Source organism: Asparagus officinalis, chromosome 5, assembly GCF_001876935.1.
Source record: "Asparagus officinalis chromosome 5, Aspof.V1, whole genome shotgun sequence".
Taxonomy (NCBI): domain Eukaryota; kingdom Viridiplantae; phylum Streptophyta; class Magnoliopsida; order Asparagales; family Asparagaceae; genus Asparagus; species Asparagus officinalis.
In genome coordinates, this window is record NC_033798.1 from 92,624,843 (window position 1) to 92,638,398 (window position 13,556).

Genomic DNA, 13,556 nt, shown 5'->3' on the forward strand with positions numbered 1-13,556 from the left:
TCTTATAGTTAGTTTGATGGACACGAAGCAAGAAATTGAAATATATCACACAATATTGAAAAAAATATTTATTAATATCATAACTTGAGTTAGTCACTTCTTGTTGTTGATGACGAGTTAATGTCGTTAATATTGTCATGATATAATAGTGGGTCTTATAGTTAGTTTGATGGACACGAAGCAAGAAATTGAAATATATCACACAATATTGAAAAAAATATTTATTAATATCATAACTTGAGTTAGTCACTTCTTGTTGTTGATGACGAGTTAATGTCGTTAATATTGTCATGATCAATAATAGTGGAGGCTGAAGAACTGTGAAGAGAAGAGAGGGAAAATCGGTTGCTTTGGAGAATAAATTTTAAGAAAAAAAAATTCCAATTGAACATGAGAAGACAAGGCTATTTTTATTCCTATCATAGAAATTACAGTTATTAACCAAAATAGGTGTGTGAGAGTCACTAGATCACGTATCCTATAATATAGGAACGTGAGGGAGAAAAACGCGGCCCAAAATTACAAGTTGTGCCAGTGGAACTCCGAAAATTGATTCAGTTACAGTTATGAGATAGAAACTGTTGGCCTTGTTTATTTGTACTAATGATGAGATAGAAGCGCCTCATCTCTCTCTGTTCAGTTACAGTCCCTGCTACTCTTCAACTTCTTATATTACTTCTATCATCATTAAATCATCTTAAGTTTTTTTTTCCTTCTTCTTCTGCAGAATCAATTCTCATTCAATGGCTCTCAGTTTCTGCTCAAATTGGGATCTGATGGATTACTCAACCCCATTCTTGGACCCGCATTCCGAACTATCTGAAGCCCTCCTTGGCCTCTATGATCCCGTCGATATCCCCATTGACTCTCTCTTCGACCCGCCCTCCGATGGTCTCCTCCTTAGTTACTTCCCTGAACAAAAAACCACCCCCAGTCTCCTCCCGTCCTTCTCCGATCCTTCGATATTCTCTCCAATAAACGACTTGGACTGCTACTGCCAATGCCCGAAGCGCCTGAAGAGCTGTAATGATCTTGATGATTATTCCGCTTCGATGATGAGCAGTTGGCCATGTGTGGAGTTTGCAGTCACTCCTCGGTTCAATGGAGAGGAGACGAAGAAAGATAGTGAGAGTGGGGATCGGGTTTTGTCAGCACAGAGCATTGCAGCGAGAGAGAGGAGGAAGAGGATCAGTGAGAAGACGCAGGAGCTTGGAAAATTGATTCCCGGAGGGAACAGAATGAACACTGCTGAGATGTTTCAGGCTGCATTTAAGTATGTTAAGTTCCTGCAAGCTCAAGTTGGGATTCTCAGTCTTATGGGATCAACGCAGGTAACTTTATTTGACTGATTTAATAGAATTTAATTTAAGTCGGCTTTCTTGAAATTTTGATTTTTTTATTTAATTATTTATATTTTTTCATAGGATGGAGAGGGTTCGATGGACGTGACCGGAGATATTGAAGTGTTGCTGAAATCACAAGTTGTGCAAGAGAAGTTGTCAGGTGAAGGGAAATGTATAGTTCCAAAGGAAATGGTTGAGGCATTGGCTAAGGATACTGAGATAAGATCAAGCCCTTTTATTTCCAGGGATCTTAATCGCTTTGCTGGGGAATTGAATGGGAGTAAATGAAAATTGAAGTGAAGCAGTGTACATGTGATCAATCTCATACAATTTTTGTTGTACGATTGGTCAATAGGTAGACAGTAGATAGATATAGATCGATCATTTTTATTCTCAAGTAATAGATAGGTTTATTTATTTATTTATTTATTTCTTTTGTAATTTTTTAATATTAGTTTTCGATAGTTTGTCAAGATAGGCTCTAACCCAATTATATTCCAAGGCGATTTTAACGCAGAAAAGATTCCTATCTATTAATGGACTCTACATTATCTGTTCCAATTTGAGTGCTGGTATATAGTGGTCAATTTGAAGATATTTCAATTGTTCTCTATATTTATTGAATTTCCCTATTTCAATGCTGACCACTAATTTACTATTATAAATGTTTAAGTTTATCAAGAGTCACTTGAGTAATTAAAAGGTAGTGATTTAGATTATGCCACAAAAGCTAGTATGAGTTACTCGCATGAGCATCTCTAGAGTTAATAGAAAGAACTGTCATCATGGACTTTCATGATAATATATAAAATTCTTTACTATGCTTATTATAAATGAACTGTTGTCAATTAGATCAATGCAATCTTGCAAGTTTCATGAGACGGCAGAAATATAGAAGTTGTACATAGAAGATCCCTGGAAAATATTATTGATGCCAAGTAGATTTGATTTCATTTCAAAAAATTTCATTTATATCACCAGTAATCACTACAAGAACAAGATCCTCCTTTAAAATGATGGAACCTATTTGTATCCCTCACAATGATCTCCCTCCCCATCACCTTAGAAACAAGCTTTATCGCAGAATGACAATCGCCACAAATCCTAATATTTTTCATAATACGAATAGTCGCCCCAGGATTCATATTCAACAATGCAAATGCGAGAGCAAGTTTTTCACTATGATACTGCAATCTAGCTTCTCTCTCTTGCTCATCAACATGTAGAAGCACGTAATTTGTATCTGGAACATATCCAGCTTCTTTAATCTTCATATCTATAATTTCCCACATTTCATGTATCTCTTTAATCTGTGGGTGTGAATCATCATCGGCCACAAACATATGAACTGTATTCTCTAGCTCTACCCAACTACACGCTGGCTCTTTTCTTAACCCACTTTTTTTCATCATTTTTCTCACTCGAGCTGCATCGATCCATTTCCCAGCTGAAGCATAGATGTTATATAGCAAAACATGAGGCCCTGAATCGAATGGATCGAGCTCAAAAACTCTTTCTGCAGCAATTTGACCTAGTTCCGCATTTTTGTGCATCCTGCAAGCTCCAAGCAAAGCTCCCCAAACTGCAGCAGTCGGCTTCATTGGCATCTTGCTAATGAATTCTTTAGCTCGATCAAGAAGTCCAGCCCGCCCAAGTAAATCAACCATTGTTACATAGTGTTCAATCTCTGGTTCTACTTTATACTTCTTCATTGATTCGAAATAATGCTGGCCAGCATTTAGTAGGCCTCCATGACTACAAGCAGTAAGAACACATAGAAATGTAATCTGATTTGGTTTAACTTTTAGCTTAAGCATATCCTCGGATAAACTGACTGTTTGTTTAGCGAGTCCGTGTTGAGCATATCCAGTAAGCATACAATTCCAAGAGACAACATCATTTTTATCCAATTGATCAAAGACTTTTCGAGCATCCTCAATGCTTCCACATTTGGCATACATATCAAGAAGAGTATTTGCTACATAAGAGGTTACCTTTTGCAAGGATTTTATGAGAAGGGCATGAATCCATTTCCCTTGCTCCATTGCCCCCATGCTCGCACAAGCACCGAAAACACTCGAATAAGTGAAATGGGTCGGCTCAAAACTTCTCCTTTTCATCTCTGCAAACATTTTAAGAGCCTTCTCGCCTTCTTCTTTTCTTGCATATCCAGCAATTAGAGCATTCCATGAGACTTCATTCTTGGAATCCAACCGATCAAACACAAAACAAGCCTCATCCATCTTCCCAAAACGCGCATACATATCCAACAATGAACTCCCAACAAACACATTCAAGTTGCAAGAATATTTAACACTTAAAGCATGAATTTGTTCCCCAACTTCAACACTTTCAGCAGAACCAGCGGCCTTCAAAAGGCTCGCAAAAGTAAACTCGTTAGGTTTCAATCTAAGTACGAGCATTTTAGGAAGCAACTCCAATGCCTCTTTAGGCTGATCATTCTGTGAGTAACCCGTTATAAGCGCAGTAAAGCTGACCACATCTTTAACAGGCATTTCATCAAACGCTTCGTGGGCATCGATCAAGCACCCACATTTGCAGTACATGTTAATGACTGAAATTTGGAAGAAAGGGTTGTCCTTGAATCTAGAACCCTTCAAGTGAACGTGAACCATTTTGCCTTCTTTGAGCTTCTTCAACTGGGTACACTGTTTTAGAAGCTGGGAGTAAATACTGATTGTGGGTTCGAGAGAGCCGGCATCAATGAGGTCGAGAACGCGAAGATTTGATGGGTTTTTTGGGTTTTTAAGGAGCAAGTCCGTATCTTTGATGATGAAATTGGATAAAGTTTCAGCTTCGGTTTCGAACTCTTTTATATCATGATTCGAAGTTTCAGCAGAAGTGAGAATGGTCGAAAATTTACCAAAAGTTGCAGAAATGAAGGGTAGAGTTAATTTGTTGGTCTCTTTGTGGAGAAGAGACGAGAAATGGAAGAGAAGTTTCTTCATGGATTCAAATTAGGCACTCACACACACAACACACACATCACACACGGGGGAGAGAGAGAGAGAGAGAGAGGCTCTTTAGCAATCAAGTTGTTACTTGCAACGGTAAAAGGAGGAAAAGAAAAAAGATATGCATTTATTCTGCTCTCTAGATTTGCTTCTATCTCTGTAATAAGTACTGAAATAACATTATTATTATTCATAATATTATTATTGTGATAAACTGAAATCACAGCATTAACAGGAGAAAAAACGGAGAAAAGAACAAGTATACCCTCATGAAAGAGAGTTAATTGTCGATAGACCCTGCAGTTTTGCTGCTTAGAGCTTACTACCCTTGTAGTTTGATTTTAGCAAATAGACCCCTGAGCGAAATCTTTTTTGACTCGTTCACCCTCGGAGTTTATTTGTCAAAAAACTTCTCTTTCTCTGAGGGTAAAAGTGTCCAAAAATTTCTCTTGAGGGGTCTATCTGTGGAAATAAAACTTAGGGAATTGTAAGCTAAAAATAGCCATACTACAGGGTGTGCATCGCAATTTACGTATGCCAAACTTTTTAACACACCACAAGTTCGCTATATGAGAAAATCTACTCTATTTTTATATCCATCATCTCTCCAAATTCTCCTTCCAGATATGAGAGAACAACTGCCCTTGTTATTATGACACGGACAATAATCCCTATGAAGGACAAGACACAAGTTTTATAAAATCTACTACATGTTTAGTAACAATTGATGACAACTTAGTAAACCACTAAAGACATAACTCCAGCATCTCATACTTCAATGCTTATATTCCGCTGGTGTAAGCTCCCCTGTGGAATGCCCAGATCAAACGTAACCATACCACACCCATCCTCGTATCCAAACTCAACATCCTCCTCTTCAACTCTAATTCTCTTCGGTCTAGCTGATGAATGTGCACCAAATGTACCAACGCCACGAACCTTAACATCTATTGTTGCAGCTTTCTTAGATTGATATTTCACCTCCTTGATTGCTCCACCAGAGTTGAACATCTTGATCAGTCCAATCGGAGCAAAAGAAGTTCCATTAGATAATTCCTTAACCGGTACCACCGTGAAGACTTCATGTTCTCGAGATTTCAGTGTAATAGGCAAAACTGCATCCTTTGGAAGAAAAATAACCTCTCCTGCAAAGCAAATCAAGAAAACAGAAGTTACTTTTTTCCCTTCAATCTAGTACTTGTTGGCAATTTAACGCCGTAATCCCTAATACAACAGAAACACAGAATAGAAAAAGTACACCAAGTTTTAACGAGGTTCGGCAACTGCCTACGTCCTCGGGAGCCACACAGTCAATTTCTTATTAATCAAACAAGAAATTACAATTTAAGAGCAAATCCCTAAACTGAGATTTCTCAAATGAACACTGTAGCTACAGTGTTAATAATTAAAGGGTATGAACCCTTTCAATTCTCACTTGAGAATAAATACCCCACAATATAAACCCCTCTTTTCTTTTCCTCTCTCTACTTTAATCTCTTTGCTTTTATAGGCGAGATTGATGGGCTGGCGACAGCCTGTCGCCAGCGGCCCGCGGACGCGATGGTGGGAGCGTCGAGACGCGAGCGTCGAGCTTGGACGCGAGGGTCGGGATTTCTAGCCGCGAGTGTCGCGTTCGCCCCAAACGAAGGTCGCGTTCGCTCCAAACGAGGATCGCGTTCGCCTGCGAGGGTTCGCCGTCGACTTCCTTGAGCTCGTCGGAGCTCCTCCGCCGTCGGAGGTTGGTATCCACCCCCAACCTAACAATCTCTCACTTGGAGACCAAACCGACGCCAACATGCTATCCCATCAAGCTCCTCTTCTGTGTGACTCCGCCTTCATCATCTATGCATGAAGGCCAACTGAAGTTGCGCACAACTCCAGTTTCTGAACTGTCACCGTCTTTGTTAACATATCTGCTGGATTCTTACTTACTGGAATCTTTTCCAGTTTTAACACGTCATCTTCCAACATGGATCTAATGAAGTGGTACCGAAGCGCAATATGCTTCGTTCTGGAATGAAATGCTGAATTCTTTGCCAAGTGTATCGCACTCTGACTATCACTGTGCAAAACATTCTTCTCCTGTTTGAATCCCAGCTCTGTCAACAAACCCTGAAGCCATATCATCTCTTTACTGGCTTCAGTCACTGCAACATACTCAGCTTCTGTAGTGGATAGGGTAACAATCTTTTGTACCTGTGACATCCAACTAACAGCTGTAGTTCCAACGGTGAATACATAGCCGGTGGTGCTTCTTCGGTGATCGACTTCACCGCCGAAGTCTGCATCTACGTACCCTTGCACTTCTACCTCTCCCTTACCTAAGTGCAAACACTTCTGTGTGGTGCCTCGTAGATATCTTAGAATCCACTTGACCGCTTTCCAATGAGCTTTTCCCGGATTCGACATAAACCGGCTGACCACTCCCACTGCATGGCCAATGTCTGGTCTCGTACAGACCATTACGTACATCAAACTTCCGATAGCTGAGGCGTAAGGAACCTGAGCCATACTCTCTTTCTCTTCTTCTGACTGAGGAGACTGATCCTTCGATAGACGAAAGTGGCTGGCCAAGGGTGTGCTCACAGGCTTGGCGTCGCCCATGTTGAATCTCTGCAAAACACGGTTGATGTACTCCGTCTGAGATAACTGCAAGAGACCTCTCTTCTTATCTCTCGTGATTTGCATTCCAAGGATCTTCTTCGCTGGACCCAAGTCCTTCATGTCAAACTCCTTTGACAACTGCTGCTTCAAACTCTTGATATCTTTCATATCTGCTCCTGCAACCAACATATCATCAACATACAGCAGTAGGATGATATAACTGGACTGATATCTTTTGAAGTAGCAACAGTGGTCGGCGTTGCACTTCTAGAAACCTTCCTTGTGCATGAAGCCGTCAAACTTATTGTACCACTGCCTTGGGGCTTGTTTCAGGCCATACAAGCTCTTCTTGAGTCTGCACACCAGGTTCTTCTTCTTTTCTTCTGAGAAACCTTCTGGTTGGTGCATGTATATCTCCTCTTCTAGATCTCCGTGAAGAAACGCCGTCTTCACGTCTAACTGCTCGAGATGAAGATCTTCAATTGCTACAATACTCATCACGGTCCTGATAGTATTTAGCTTCACCACGGGAGCGAAAATATCGGTGTAGTCAATTCCTTCCTTCTGCTGGAAGCCTTTGACAACTAGCCGGGCCTTATATCTTCTGGAACCATCTTGCTCCTCTTTCACCCGGTACACCCATTTGTTGTGGAGTGCCTTCTTACCCGTGGGCAACTCAGCTAGTTCCCACGTCTGGTTTGAGATGAGAGACTTCATCTCATCTTTCATGGCAAGCTCCCACTTGCTCGCATCTCCACACTGACAAGCTTCATCAAAGCTTTCAGGCTCCTCACCATCTGTCAACAACAGATAGTTCATGTATCTCCTGTTGGGTACAGGAGGACGAGAAGATCTTCTTAATATCGGAGCTGGTGCGTCGGGCTCATCCGCACCATCTTGTCCAACGGACTCTTCTTGCTGAGGACCCTCTGCATTGGGATCTTCCGAGAGGTTACTTGGGACATCATCTGCATCTACAAATATTGACTTGCTCTCTGAGTCATCTGTCTTGTGTATGTCCTTGTACATCACCTTCTCGTTGAATATCACATCTCTGCTCCTGATCACCTTCTTGTTTTCGTTGTCCCAAATGCGGTAGCCGAACTCATCTTCACCATAGCCGATGAAAGTGCATTTCTTTGACTTGGGATCAAGCTTATTCCTGCCTTGATCACTAATATGCACGTAAGCTACACAACCGAAAATTTTAAGATGTGAGAGTTTAACCTCCTTTCCGCACCATGCCTCCTCTGGTATTATGTGCTCCAATGGAACCGATGGACCTCGGTTGATCAAGTAAGCTGCTGTGTTGACTGCTTCTACCCAGAACTACTTCGGTAGGCCTGACTGTACTCGAATGCTTCTGGCTCTCTCTGTCAACGTTCGGTTCATTCGCTCAGCTACACCATTTTGCTGAGGCGTGCCGGGCACGGTTCTTTCCATTCTGATCCCGTGCTCATAGCAGAACTTCTTGAATCCGGTGTCTTCATACTCACCGCTATTGTCGGTCCTGAGCTTCTTTATTCTCAGACCGGTCTCATTCTCGACCATAGCTTTCCATCTCCTGAAAGCCTCAAATACTTCTGACTTATGCTTCAGAAAGTAGACCCACACTTTCCGAGAGTGATCATCGATAAAAGTCACGAAGTAGTGTTTCCCACCAATCGACGCAGTGGTGGTTGGTCCCCAAACATCTGAGTGAACGAGCTCTAGCTTCTGCTTCCTGGGGGTTCTGCCACTTGTCTGAAAGCTGACTCTCTTCTGCTTTCCAAGTATACATTCTTCACACATATCCATCTCCACTGACTGCAGTCCTGGGAGTTTTTCCTTTGTGTGCATGATCTTCATCCCCTTTTCACTCATATGACCGAGTCTCTGGTGCCACAGCTTTGAAGTCTCATTACCTGCTGCAACTGAGATCGAACAACGTACACATGCTGTCATATATAGGGTACCAGTCTTCCTGCCTCGGGCAATCGTCATTGCGCCCTTTGAGATCTTCTAATCATCTTCATAGAAGGTCGTGGTGTATCATTCGCCAGCCAGCTGGCCTACGGATATTAAATTCTTTCTCAGGTCGGGAATATGCCTGACATCCTTCAACTCCCATACTGACCCGTTCAACTTAATTTTCACCACGCCTTTGCCCACAATAGCACATGGTTGATCATCACCAAGATATACGTATCCAAGATTTCCGGGGGTATACTTCTCGAAGAATTCTTTCTGAGAAGTAGCATGGAATGACGCTCCTGAATCTAACACCCAAGATTCCTCCTTGCTCTCCAAAGAGCATATCAATGCGTCGTCTCCTCCTGAGGTGGAGGTGACATTCACCTCTGCCTTCGCCTCCTTCTCCTTCTGTGTACTCTTGCACTGATTCTTGTAATGCCCGGTCTTTCCACAATTCCAACACTCGATAGCCTTCGAGCTGTTGCTTGGATTCCTCGATTTGGACCTCCTGTCCTTTGATCTACCTCTGAAGTTTGATTTTCCTCGTCCGTTTCCTCTGGTTGAATTTCTACCTCTTGACTCTGTATGCAATACTGAAGAGGTTGTAGCTTCACCAGTCTCTCTCCGTCGGATCTCCTCGCTGAGAACCAAATCACGAACGTCGCCGAACTTCAACTTTTTCTTTCCCGACGAGCTACTCACAGCTGTGACTGTAGCGTTCCAACTCTCTGGCAGGGAAGATAAAAGTATCAACGCCCGAACTTCATCATCAAACTCATTCTCAACTGAACTCAATTGGGTTGTAACCGTATTAAGTTCATTGAGGTGTTGTGCTACTGACGCGCCTTCCGCCATTTTCAGATTGAATAACCGCCGCATCAAATGAACTTTGTTCGCGGCTGATGGCTTCTCATACATGTTTGAGAGTGCTGCCATAAGACCTGCCGTGGTCTTCTCCTTCGCTATGTTGAACGCAACATTACGAGTCAACGTCAATCTGATAACTCCGAGGGCTTGTCTATCTAGAAGGTTCCACTCTTCTTCCTTCATAGAATCCGGCTTCTTCCCCGATAGTGGTTGATACAGATTTTTCTGATACAGATAATCCTCTATCTGCATTTTCCAGAATCCGAAATCTGTTCCATCAAATTTCTCAAGTCTCAGTTTTCCTTCATCTGCGGCCATGGCTCCCACTTGAATCTGACTTCCTCTAGATCGTTTCACGCTCTGATACCAGTTGTTGGGAATTTAACGCCGTAATCCCTAATGTAACAGAAACGCAGAATAGAAAAAGTACACCAAGTTTTAACGAGGTTCGGCAACTGCCTACGTTCTCGGGAGCCACACAGTCAATTTCTTATTAATCAAACAAGAAATTACAATTTAAGAGAAAATCCCTAAACTGAGATTTCTCAAATGAACACTGTAGCTACAGTGTTAATAATTAAAGGGAATAATCCCTTTCAATTCTCTCTTGAGAATAAATAATAATAACCCCACAATATTAATCGAGAAGATGAACGTTGCTGCGTTAAAAGGATCCGCCGCCAGAGAAAAGTCGGGGGAGAAAAAAGCACCAAACCCTAGGGATCGGGGTTTGCTTTTATAGGCGAGATTGATGGGCTGGCGACAGCCTGTCGCCAGCGGCCCGCGGACGCGATGGTGGGAGCGTCGAGACGCGAGCGTCGAGCTTGGACGCGAGGGTCGGGATTTCTAGCCGCGAGGGTCGCGTTCGCCCCAAACGAAGGTCGCGTTTGCTCCAAACAAGGATCGCGTTCGCCTGCGAGGGTTCGCCTGCGAGGGTTCGCCGTCGACTTCCTTGAGCTCGTCGGAGCTCCTCCGCCGTCGGAGGTTGGTATCCACCCCCAACCTAACAGTACTTGTTCAGTTAAACTTGAGGTCAATAGGTAATTTCCTTGCTGTTTGTTAATCTATTAGCCAGCTGAAGAAAACAAAAATATGTTTGTTAATTATATTAGAAATCCTTTTTGAATGAAAAAAAAAAACAAATATTTCCTTGCTCGGTTTGTAGCATTGTCAGCTTCATTAGTAACACCAGTGGAATCCATACTGACTGATTGCCAACCATCATCAATTATGACAAATTTTGGAGGACTTCCACCGTTTTCTAAGCTAAAAGAAAGGGAAAATATATTGTTAATAGATACTTAATAAGATAATGTGTGCTAATATGAAAGGAAAAAAAAATACGCAATTAGCTACCCAAATCCTGCCGTCCTATTTTCTTGCTTCGACGCCCCCATCCTACAATGAATTGTCATGGACCGATAATAAAAGAGAGAAGGGTATATGAAATTTATCTTCAATTATCTTAAATAGGCTATAAATATTTATCTCAATTTTATTGAAATGATTATCATCTGTTATTTATCTCATAATTATTTTTAATTTTGCTTCAAACAATGTTTTATATTTTATCCTAGAAAACAAGATACGTATGGTTTGTAATTTTTTATCTGCATTAAATTTTAAAAGGAAACGAGAAAAATACCTACCCAAATTTATGTGTAATATTTTTTAGTGAAAATGTAAAAACAAAATCTATAGAATATTGTCATACGGAAGTTAAAGGAATGAAAAACAAAAAAAAAAAATTAGGGAGAAAAATCTATAGATTTATAACCGACCAATAGCTTCGGTATTCCAGAAATTAATTTCGGAGTACCGATGGCATATCCTAAAATTTTTAAGCAAAATCAATCTCTCTAATATCCAAAATTTCTGCTAACTTCCGCATTAATGGGACGAGGCAGTTAATTGAGGAGTTCTACGGGTAGAGTTGTAAAGAAATTGAAATATATCACACAATATTAAAAAATATATTGTCCATATTTTTTCTCTCATGGAATTGCTAGAAGAGAAAGGGTAAAAAGGGAAATGGGGAAAGAAAGCTGAAGGGGAGAGAAGGAGACTAGGATTGGAAAAAAGGAAACATCTCTAATATCATAATTCAGTACTTTTCTCCGTTCAAAATTCTACTCTTAATAATGTTGTTTTGTATTTACGAATTTCTAATCATACCTAATGTATTTATTAATTTCATAACTTGAGTTAGTCACTTCTTGTTGATGACGAGTTAATGTCGTCGATATTCTCATGATCAATAATAGTGGAGGCTGAAGAACTATGAAGAGAAGAGAGGGAAAATCGGTTGCTTTGGAGAATAAACTTTAAGAAAAGAACATTTCAATTGAACATGAGAAGACAAGGGTATCCTCCCTATTTTGTTCCTATCATAGAAGTTACAGTCATTAACCAAAATAGGTGTGGGAGAGTCACTAGATATCCTATCAACTACTTCTTTTAACTAAGTGGGTGTTTGGTAACCTAAAAGTGAATTGTAATTGTGAAGATCACTTTTTTTGTAATTGAGAAATTGTATTCACGTCAACACGTGAGTGAAATAAAATGTTTGTTTGCAAAATAACTTATTGTAGAAACTATAAAAGTAAAAATGATGTGACAATATTTTATTTATTTATTTAAAATCATCTTCCAAAATCCTTTTCAAATTAGTTATATCTCTCCTATCCAATAGCTGCTTTGAGATATTAATTTAGAACAAAAACTATTGCACTCATAAAAACTTCAAACATCACAATTAACATATGTTATAAACCATCACAAGACATATGATGATGGAAATTAATAAAAGAATCCGCAGCTAAAAGTCACAATCTATAAAACTAAGGTTGCCACCCAAATTATAGAGGAAAAAATAGGGTTGCTACCCAAATTATAGAGGAAGAAAAAGCAAAGAGGGGAAAATTGATGGGGAAAATTACGCGGGTAGAAAAGGTAGAAGGAGAAGAAAATTTTGTGGGAGACGGTTGTTTCCACCGAATAATAGGGGAAAATAAGATAAGATAAATAATAAATATACTAATTATTTAGGAGTGATCCCCACTTTTTTTCTCACTTTCACTTGACTTCAGCACTTTTTAGGGGAACTTAAACATGCATTAGAGCTGATGTGGACTCATTTTAACATTTCACTTTTAAAATTACTTTCAATAAAACAAACACCAAGTCTTAAAATCATTTCACTTTCACACTTTTACAATTCACTTTTATAAAAACAAACACCCCCTAAAGGAGAACAATGTGAACAGTAAATCTGATTTGTACCAATCAGATTATTTTTAAAAACAAACTTTTCTTACAGGTCCTTAACCAACTTTATTTCCACTTTCTTTTTTCCGAGATAACTGAATACTTTATTTTCTTTTAAAAAGCCAACAGCTTCGGTACTCCTTTTGAGTACCGATGACATCTTCTGTAAATAGAAAGACCTAAAATTTAGCTCTCTAATCCACAATTTAAGGGATTATGCGGTTTATAGACCTTCCACACCTACATTTGTAAATAGGTTGAACTTAGAGGGTAATTTTGGAGTTGAAAACATCATAGAAAAGGATAAAACTGATATTTGAGAAGGGTTAGTTTTCTTCAACTAATTTCTCACTTGATCTTGAACAAAATCTAATTTGACCGTATTCCATCATATTTGATTTCTCTCTTCTATTTTTTCTTCCATATTTATGACAAAAAATTGGTGTTATAATGCAAAGTTGTGTTTAAAACTGGAATTCTGGTTCTTGTTTTTAATCATATTGTATAAAATTATGCATAGAATGTGTATGTCAATTCCTTTCTTGTC

The 13,556-nt window shown here is 39.9% G+C and overlaps 3 protein-coding genes across 3 annotated transcripts in view; 1 reads left to right on the forward strand and 2 right to left on the reverse strand.

The window, feature by feature from the left end:
* LOC109843723 (transcription factor bHLH53-like) overlaps positions 1 to 1,842 on the forward strand; it is a 4,732-nt gene extending 2,890 nt beyond the window's left edge. Inside the window, exons 2-3 of the mRNA XM_020412680.1 lie at positions 728 to 1,331; positions 1,425 to 1,842. Coding sequence (XP_020268269.1) covers positions 744 to 1,331; positions 1,425 to 1,631 — 795 coding nt within the window. The 5' untranslated portion in view covers positions 728 to 743 and the 3' untranslated portion in view covers positions 1,632 to 1,842. The remainder of the gene's footprint in view (positions 1 to 727; positions 1,332 to 1,424) is intronic.
* LOC109840182 (pentatricopeptide repeat-containing protein At3g24000, mitochondrial) lies at positions 2,296 to 4,444 on the reverse strand. The gene has a single exon (XM_020408724.1). The coding sequence runs from the start codon at positions 4,310 to 4,312 to the stop codon at positions 2,318 to 2,320; it is 1,995 nt and encodes a 664-aa protein (XP_020264313.1). The 5' UTR covers positions 4,313 to 4,444; the 3' UTR covers positions 2,296 to 2,317.
* On the reverse strand, positions 5,087 to 11,139 carry LOC109842177 (probable galactinol--sucrose galactosyltransferase 1). Its single transcript, XM_020411081.1, has 4 exons — positions 11,099 to 11,139; positions 10,883 to 11,008; positions 5,517 to 5,542; positions 5,087 to 5,463 (listed from the first exon to the last, which is right to left on the reverse strand). Exons 1-4 carry the CDS (start codon positions 11,137 to 11,139, stop codon positions 5,087 to 5,089), a joined length of 570 nt encoding a protein of 189 aa, XP_020266670.1.